This window comes from Lingula anatina, chromosome 1 (assembly GCF_051362555.1).
Source record: "Lingula anatina isolate TDL-2025a chromosome 1, LinAna3.0, whole genome shotgun sequence".
In the NCBI taxonomy this organism is placed as follows: Eukaryota; Metazoa; Brachiopoda; class Lingulata; order Lingulida; family Lingulidae; genus Lingula; species Lingula anatina.
In genome coordinates this window covers 51060960-51070247 of record NC_141767.1, presented here as the reverse complement: position 1 = coordinate 51070247, position 9288 = coordinate 51060960, and the positions used below count along the sequence as shown (strand labels likewise).

General features: G+C 33.7%; 2 protein-coding genes across 6 annotated transcripts; one reads left to right on the top strand and one right to left on the bottom strand.

The window, feature by feature from the left end:
• Nucleotides 1-57: 57 nt before the first annotated feature.
• Nucleotides 58-4660, bottom strand: LOC106153698 (coiled-coil domain-containing protein 172). Of its 5 annotated transcripts, none has more exons than XM_087002443.1 (10): nt 4451-4655; nt 3621-3706; nt 3291-3407; nt 2502-2667; nt 2178-2279; nt 1931-2033; nt 1528-1714; nt 1100-1295; nt 766-877; nt 58-625 (listed from the first exon to the last, which is right to left on the bottom strand). In XM_087002443.1, exons 1-10 carry the CDS (start codon nt 4533-4535, stop codon nt 589-591), a joined length of 1191 nt encoding a protein of 396 aa, XP_086858569.1. In that variant the 5' UTR covers nt 4536-4655; the 3' UTR covers nt 58-588. The 5 variants fall into 5 exon arrangements, with proteins under 5 accessions (XP_086858569.1, XP_013383178.2, XP_086858570.1 ...); XM_013527724.2 differs by having other exon boundaries at nt 1127-1295; nt 4451-4651; XM_087002444.1 differs by lacking the exon at nt 2178-2279 and having other exon boundaries at nt 4451-4660.
• Nucleotides 4661-4738: 78 nt separating this feature from the next.
• On the top strand, nt 4739-8882 carry LOC106153697 (uncharacterized). Its single transcript, XM_013527723.2, has 6 exons — nt 4739-4929; nt 5190-5825; nt 6483-6630; nt 6949-7128; nt 7449-7596; nt 7889-8882. The coding sequence occupies exons 1-6, from the start codon at nt 4823-4825 to the stop codon at nt 8110-8112; spliced, it is 1443 nt and encodes a 480-aa protein (XP_013383177.2). The 5' UTR covers nt 4739-4822; the 3' UTR covers nt 8113-8882.
• The last annotated feature ends 406 nt before the right edge of the window (nt 8883-9288 follow it).

Here is a 9288-nt window from a genome sequence, read left to right as displayed (position 1 = left end):
TATCTTGGTTAATTCAATACAAGTAATCAACATGGGAGAATAAATAAAAATAACTAATTGACTTATTAAATATTTATTTTTCAATTTTAAGACAAATTGGATCAAATGAATAATATGAAATATTACGTAAGCTAGATATGATTCCATGCTTATTCTGAATTGGTGTAACTGACTTGTGCAATTCATCACCAGCAAGGGCAGTTTTTAAAATTGTGAAAATGTCACAGGCAAGATCGAAATCCTGGCAGATTTTACATCCACCTATGCAAGATTGAAATTTCAATCTCACCTTGGTGTTATTTAAATCTGCCTGATTTTTATCTTGCCTGTGATATATATATATATATATATATATATATATATATATATATATATATATTGGTTTTTCAGTAGTTCTGTTTTGATAAATTATGTAATTATTTTTGCATTAGCCAATATGTGGCATTTTATTTTTTCTTGTGCTTTAAAAAAAATTTTTGGTTCCAGAACTTTACAGCAAATATTAACTCTGGGTAATTTTTGTCTGGTTGGTGTTATTTGTTGATTTTTTCCATAGTACCAGTATCATCTTGCTCATTATTCTTAGTCTCACTTGAAACGTATCTTCTTTGTCTGTTCTGTAAAACTGAATAAAATGACCACAAAAATTTTAATGCATGCAACAAGACAAATCAAGACTTAGAGTCTTCTCTTAATTCTGTAGAGGAGATCTTAAAATCGTTATTTAGGTAGGAAAATGCAATAGAGGGAATTTCTCATATTTACCCTTCAGCATCTTTAGCCACAGTCCTTGATATGAATATATTCTGTTCATATTCTCCTGCAGGGACTGGCTGGCTTGTTCCACTTTGTGATACCCGTTGACTTCGTTTTACTCCTGTAATTGTAAATTGCAGAAACTTTCATTCTGATGATAATCTGAATATCTTTTAATTGCATTTTTTTTTATCTTGTCCACATACATGTTTGAAAAACTTGTGGTTTTCCATTATCCAGGTAATTTGCAGATGACTGATACAATGGAACATTCTTAATAATATTGGGTATCTGATTATTATATAAATAACCAGTAAGTAAATGAACAGCATATTCTTTTTACTTTGTAAATCAATCTTCAGTGACAAACCTCTCCTATAACAAACTTGTCTATTAAAATGCTGGGACCCATTTGGTCCGGTTCCCTCTGTTATCCCATCTGTGATTGGGTTTGATGATGGCATAGAAGAAGATAAAACTGCAAATGCTGGTCCAGACTTCAGTTCTGTAGAATGGTTTTTAGCTGCACAGTTTGATGCCTGTGATAAAATCAATTATGTAATATTTATTTCTACGTTTATCATTTAACATTTATATGGTTGTAGTATGTTTGATCCACTATTCATCAACTTGTAATGTAATATAAGACCTTAAAAGATGTCCATCGCACAACCTTACAAATATCAGTAACAGTTCTCTTTTTTTGGTATGCATAACAAAGGAAAAGCTCCTTGTACATAGTAACTTATGTGAAAGAGCTCTGGACTTTACTTGTTCAACAAATGATTTATCTTGTGGTTTTAAGGCTAGTCTTTGTCTATTTTGTTGTTGTTTTAGCTTCTGCATCTGTAACTGCCTCTGCCACTGCTGCTGCTGAAGTTCTTGCAACTCCTGTTGAAGTGCATTGCACAAGCATTCAAGTTTGTCCTCCCTTGCACTTTCTAATTCTGCATGTAACCTTAATATCAATATTGAAGCATGGATGTAAAACACTGCTAGTGGTTATTTATTTTCTAATTATTATTATTATTGTGGTAAACTGAAAAAGAAGAACCACAAAGTTCAGATACTTGTAAATGGTTTAAATTGAAAATTACATTGCCTGTACAAACTTTCTTAAAAATGATTTAGAATATTTTTTAAAACAAAATACTATGATATATATTTAACTTACCTTTTAAACTCTGAGTCAGTCTGAGGCAACTGGTAAATTAAATTTCTGTCCTTCTCTAACTCTTTCAGTTTTTTCATCTGGACCAATTCATCTTCAACTATCACTAGCAAAAGACAGTGCAAGATTAACTATGAAAATGTTCATGTATAAGTTAGTAATAAACAAAAAACAAAAATGCATTGGATTAACTGAAAATTCGTATGATTTCATGCTAAAAGTTCTGATGTGTTACATCTCGATGACCTACATTTTAACTGCTGCTCTAGTTTGTGTAGTTCCATTTTAGAAGTCTTCTTGTCCATCTCCAACTTGTCTACATTTTCTTGATGGGCTCGAAAACATGCTAGTTCTATGTAAATTAATTCAATCAGATAAAATATGAGAAAACTGAATGCTTAAACACATTTAACTGCCAATGGTTAATGGTCTTATACATGGAACAGGTAAAGATTCCATTTCTAAATTCTCTTTTGTTTTGATTTTTTTTTAAATTTACACTTTTGTCTGTTACATTAAGATCAATGATTGAAAAATTTTAATAGTATTTATTGTAAAAACAAAAATGACATACCCTTTATAATTTTGTGTTCTTTCTTTTTTAGCTCTTGGAACTCTTCTCTTGCTATCTTTTCTCTCTTCTGCCTGCCATCTCCAACAAGATCATACTCTTGACCAAATTCCCAAACTTTAGAACAAAAGTCAGACTGAAGATGAGCTATATTTACTTGAAGCTTTCTCTGAAAATTGATGATTTAAAGAAAAATATTTGAGAGTAAAACTTCCTTTCGTTGCATATATGTGAAATATTTTTAAAGAAGGGTAAAGAAATCAGGTGTGATGTATACTCTGTGAAAAAAAAAATGTGTGGCTGTGTGTGTGTGTAATTTTGTGGCAAAACAAAGTACCCCGGTAGACTATATCGGGATATACTGGTAATATTAAAGCAAGAAGTAATTGTTAAAAATCCTTGATTAAAGGTACATCGGTACCCAGCATCGGTGGAGCATATAAGGCATATAAACCACTTCCACGTACTATAGTTTCTGATGTGACTCATATTAAGTAGACATGAAAAGGGATACTCCAAATTAATCACTCAATCTGCTATTTGAGTGCTTATAAATTAGAGCCATAGACAGTTTACATTGTTATTTCATGGTTGTAGAAGTTTTCAAATAATGTATTAAATGTAATACTTCAAATTTAACCCTCCTGTTAGGTTCACACCATTATGTCAAATAACATTTCGATTACTATATATGTCTTGACAAGTAGATTTTTCAACTTTTGAAACTATATGTATGTACTGTATGTATTATGTCCGAACAGTTGAATTTGTCCTAAATATTCTAAACCTTACCATTTCGTCTTGCAACATTTTTCTTTCTCCTAACAAGTTATTGTTTACTTCTTTGAGAATTTCTTCCCTTTTACATATCCAGCTGAGGTTCAGTTCATCATCATTCAACTCTTGCACCTAAAATTTATACACTACATGTTTTACACAATATATATATACATGTAGATATTAATTAGTGGCATGTGATGTATACATTTCACAATAAAGTCATAACAAATTATCTTCAAACAAAGGTAGTTATATATATATATATATATATATATATATATATATATATATATATATATATATATATATATTTTTTTTTTTTTTCATGGAGCTAGCTGTTACCTTTGCTGAAAGTTGTAGTTGTAGAGAATGAATTTCATCCTCACTTTCTTCTATTTTCTTTCTTGTATGAGCAAGATTTGTTTTAACTGCAAAAAAATCAAAATTATATGTAGATCTACAGGTGTCTACAAATGACAAAAAAAAAAAAAAAAAAGAATCCATGTTATTAATTTGAACCCAGTCACCTGAACACACATTAAGTAGTTTGTTGGCCTAATGTTGGTGCAATGAACCTTCTAACTGAAAAAACCCTTGCACATAGGGATGTTTCCCAAGGTTGGATTGCTCAGGGCGTGTTTCAATAGTCTAATGTATTGATGCAACTTTGAAGATCTAAATTACAGTTGTAACATCACCGACGTCACGTATCCTAGGAGTTTGTTTTTTCACTTTTTGTTCATAATCCCCGAAGAAGGCCCAAGGGCCGAAAGCTCGGATTGTATTTTACAACTGTAATGTAGATCTTCAAAGGTGCATCAATATATATACTTCTATTTTCCTTAAGATCTATACGGTGAATTAACATGAATCCTCAATAGTCTAATGTCAATCGCTTTCTAACCAATCAAGGTGACAGCTCGGCACAGCCGAGCGTGGGCTTAGGCTCGAAGCAATAATAAAAATAAACTCGATATCCTTTTACAAATGAAATTGAAAGCATCCTTTCGAGCACGAATACAGTTCTTTCCGTGCATGTACATTCAGGTAATTTTACTCTTTAATAGATAGTGTTAACAAACTTTGACATAATTTGATTTTAATCAATCTAGATTGAGAAGTTTCTGAAATGAATTTAAATTTGTCCGTGAAATCTTTATATCATAATCTACCTTCATTCAACTGCGATTTTCTTTCCTGTGCCTTTTGTTCTGATATGAGAATCTGCCCAAATAAATCGTCTAAGGCTGCTGCCATTGCAACGGTAAGTAGTTTGCAGTAAATTCACAATGATTATGTCACAGGAATACTAGGGCAACCCCAAGATCTGTTTTAAAGCAGACTACATTTTGACCTATATACACCAACCAATAAATGCAGAGAAGAATGACCTATACTCAGGATTAACCAATCGGATCTCGTTAAAATTACCTCACTGTGGATGATGAATCATTCACCAACATCAGCTCTATTTTTAGTGATACCTAACAACAGGATATAAAGGCCGAGTTACCGGCGGTTATGATTAGAACGTTGAAAACTTTATGCCTTTGGCTGCAAGAGGTATGTCGGATACAGAATCTTCTTCAAGTTCGGAACACCTGACCCCAGAAATGGCTTCAATGGACAGGTTGTTGCAAAAACAGAGAAGGTAATATCAATTAACTATTATTAAGGCGCCTTTGCATTACGTATGTATGTACCGTACGTCACATCACATCACTTTCTTTCAGTCTCATGCACATATTCACTGTTTGAAAAAAACTTGTGAATAAAGTGAATGTTTCCTGCATTGTGATTATATTTGACGTGTAAAATTATATAGTTTTATTTGTTTGCAGTTAAACTCTTATTTATCTATTAATTTCATTTTTATATATCTAACGTATTTTTCTTATTCATTTACTGCAGTGAGATTATGTATGAATTGAGAAGAATTCAACATGGGGAGAGGCCTGTATCTGGCACCGATAGCAGAGAGCAGTTAGAGAGTTTCTTTGCCAAGAGAATGAGTGTTGCCTCAAATGAAAAAGAAAATGCCCCAGCTAATGTTGATAGTGTAGAACAACATAGGCCTGAGTCTATTGTTGTAGAAGTAAGTGGATTGTTTGAGCAAAGAAGGGTATCATCCATTTTGCAGTCTGCACGTTTTAGACAAAATTTAGAAAATATCATCCGAGGCAGTCTTGGTGGTATACGCAGAAACGAGCCACGCAGGCAAAGTCCTGCAGATTCCACAGAAACACAAGTATCTGAACTGAGAAGGGTCCCTAGTCAGACCAGCATTGTGAGTTCAAGCAGCTCCAGTTCTCATCCATCAGATTATGGAGCTGCAGCGCCCAGACAGACGGCCCCTAACCCCGTACCACCTGTAAACAGGGCAAGAATACCACGGCCTCCGCCAGCCCCCAATTCCTTAACTCAGCAGAATTCACCGCTGGAAGCACAAGTACAAAGGCAGGAAGTTCAACCACCCTCTGATAATCACACACCAGCACAGCAACAACAGGGGGTACCTGTTGATGAAAGGTGGATACAGGATGCAAGGTGAGGCAGAGTGCAGGAGATAATGATAGCAGTTGATTAGATAAAATTGAATGTTAAAATAAAGCACCATATCTGCTACTTATTTCAATTTGATCCGCATGATATAGATATCTAATTTGAATCAGTTATGCAGTTTTTTTGGGCCTGATATCATTTTATAGGCCTAAAATGTGCTTGAGCAGCATTATTATACTGTAAATAATTATTTGTCGTCAGTAATTATATTATATTCTTTTTATTATGTCATTGCTTAAGGGATAATAACTCTTCGTTTTGGCCAAAAAATGAATTTTCCTGGACAATTTTCCAATATTTACCAATGGTTAATGAATCCATTTTTACATTCAAAGTTAGTCCCTGTTTTTTTTTCTAAAAAGTTTTTGTTTTATAGCCATCAATGGAGGTCACGTGGTCTAAAGACAAGCTCAGATATCAGAATAATAGCTATAACTGCCGTTTTTGTGATACAACAGAATATATATTTCTATGAGTTGTTCACAATGTTTTTATTGTTAAATATGGATCTCATACAAAGAGTTATTATCCCTTTAACTTAGGAACCCTGATTTTGCTTAGTTACTAAGAATAACCCATTTTGATCACCAAGTATTATACTTTCTAATCTTATTTGGGTTTGAATTTTTAATCGGGTTGCAGAATTCAACAACAAGTGAATACGTGGGGCTTTGAGGAAGATGTAAGGCAAGAAGCTCTTGTTCAAGAAATCAGTGAACTTCTTCACCGACAGCTAGTCACATCTGCATTGGAAGGAGATAGTAGGCCATTACTGGAGATGCATATACAGGTAAGAAAAAAGCATTCAGTCCGATATCAGTGCTACAAAAAATTAGTTAAGAAGGATTTAGTGAAATGATTCTTTTTCATGTTAATTGAAATATTGGGAAAATTATTTGTGCATTCCTATTTAGGATGATTCCAGCATTGCATATTTTCACTCAAAACTGAAAATGAATGAGATAATTAATAAATTACTGTGATGAAAGACCTTTTGAAATATGAGTAGATGTAGCGAAGAAATTAGCCTTAATTCTGTCTGTGCCCCATCATCCTTGTCTGCTGAGACAAACACTTTAAATGATTTGTACATGCATGTTCATTCCAGAATCGTTTAGCAAACACTAACTCTGATGGTCGTGCTGTGCAGCAATTCATCCAGTCTTTGCCTCCTGCTCCAGTTCCACGGAATGACTTCTCACACCTTGGAATTCCAACACCCCAGGGTCTGTTTGATAACATGGATAACATCTCTGTTGTTAGTGCCACAACTGTACCATATCAGCAGGTAAAATACTTCATTGTGCAACTGTGATCAAGAATTGCACATTTTTAATATAAAAATTGTATGAAGAGTATCAGTATGTCCAGTATGTCATTGTGTATTTCTGCCAGAAGTTATACAACTTGTTGATTTTTGTAATGATTTTACAGGTTTGACTTTAGAGATTTCTTAATGAGGTAATTTGTGCTGTTATAATATTAAATTAAATGACATATACTTATGTCTTATAGAGTGTGATTTTTAATACCAACCATATTGATGTAATTAAAAAATAGAGATATTGAAAAGGAAACTTACCCATGAACATTTTGTGTTTTTCATAGACTAACACCTATCTGAGCCGTGAAATGCAGATAATGAAAGCACAAATGGAGGAGATGAAGAACATGTTGAAGGTCAGCTTTGAGTTGCAGATGGACATTCAGCGGGCCATTAGACAGGAAGTGTCAGCTGCTCTTGTTAAGGCTTTAGGTAGGCTTCTAATCCAATTAATTCACTTCTTGAGTTGGTAAAGATATCCCCTTCACACAGTGTATATAAAGTCTTTAATTTTAGAAGAGCTAAATTAGGCAATATTTCTGATTTACACACAAACTCACATTTAGTAAGATATCCTCTCCATCGGTAAATCACCATATTTATGTGAACTTGTGATTGATAGTAAAAACATTGCTAGTTGCTAGAGGCTTCAAACTTGAAGGAAATTTCCAGTGTAACATCAAACATGCATGTCCTCATAACAAATGCTCACCATCTTTTCTAGGTTCCACTACAGAGGCGCCACCTACTGTCAGATCTCCCCCAGTGGATGACTCCCGCTGCCTTATCTGTCTGGATGCTAATGCAGATTCTGTACTTTACCAGTGTGGGCATCTCTGTATGTGTCATCCTTGTGGCTTGCAACTAAAGGCTAGAGGATCAAACTGCCCAGTTTGCAGAGCTCCAATCAAAGACATAATCAGGGCATACAAGTGCAATAAGAATTGAGCAAATGAATGACAGACACCAGTTTTCAACATGCCTGTGATCTTTGTACTAGTGATGTATGACCATATTTAAATTCTTGATTAATTCAATGGAGTCTGTCTGCATCAAGAAAAAATGTCCATGCATACAGAATGATATATTTTAGATAATGAGAGATTATATTTATTAATGTCATAAGCTTAAACTGTTTTATTTAATACTATATAACTTCATGCGATGTTTATAGAGGATTTAGTGTAGGTATCATGTGAACACATTTGTGCTATATTGCTATGTAAAACACAGGAAAATTAATTACATTTACAGGTGATATGTTTATCAATTGTGAAAAAAAAATTGCAAGTATATTGGTTTTTGTGTTTGTGGTCACATTTATGCCCTGTGATAGGGGTTACAATTTTATTTAGTTATTTATGTATTTCATAGGATTTTTCATTGAAACAGTAGTTAACCTTGTCAAATATGACAAAATGTTGACAACACTCTACATGATTTGTATACTGGGCAGATTGATATGGAGGATGATCATGAGTTGTTGACCATGCAGCAAGTCTACTTCTATTCAGTTTAGTCTAATTCAAAGGAGAAGTAGGAAGTGCAATACAAGAATAGCCACACAGGAGCTGATTACTACTTGAAACGGATTCAGAGGCCTTGACTCTTGAACTGAATTCTGTAATTTTGTGCTAAATAACAAATCATTTGTAAATAGGCTGGTCCCATGAATAGTCTTACAACTACTATATTTATGAATAAAAAGAGAAATTGTCGATAGTTGTTAGATCTCGAACTTCCGTGTGGTACGTGGGATAACCCGAGTGGCAGAGATTTTTCAGGTACAAAAATCATATCTGCAAATGAAATACCATGGTCCTTTTTAGCAGTTCTTTATACATCTTTAATACTACACAAGACTGATACATTCAGTACCAGTTGGCTTAAACTAAGTGCAATCTATGAGTGGTAAATTAACATTTCATTTCTTTGCTTTAAATACCTTTTCAGTTGAATTTATACATTGAAATGACTGTATAAGTTACCTTTCCTGCTTTATCGAGATGACAAAAAGGTCAAAGAAATGTATCTTTATGTCTCAGTAAAGGGAGTTGAATTCTCACTGGCTGTTCTAATATCTGCTATCAGTTCAAACATCGACGAAGCACCCCCACCCTGTGT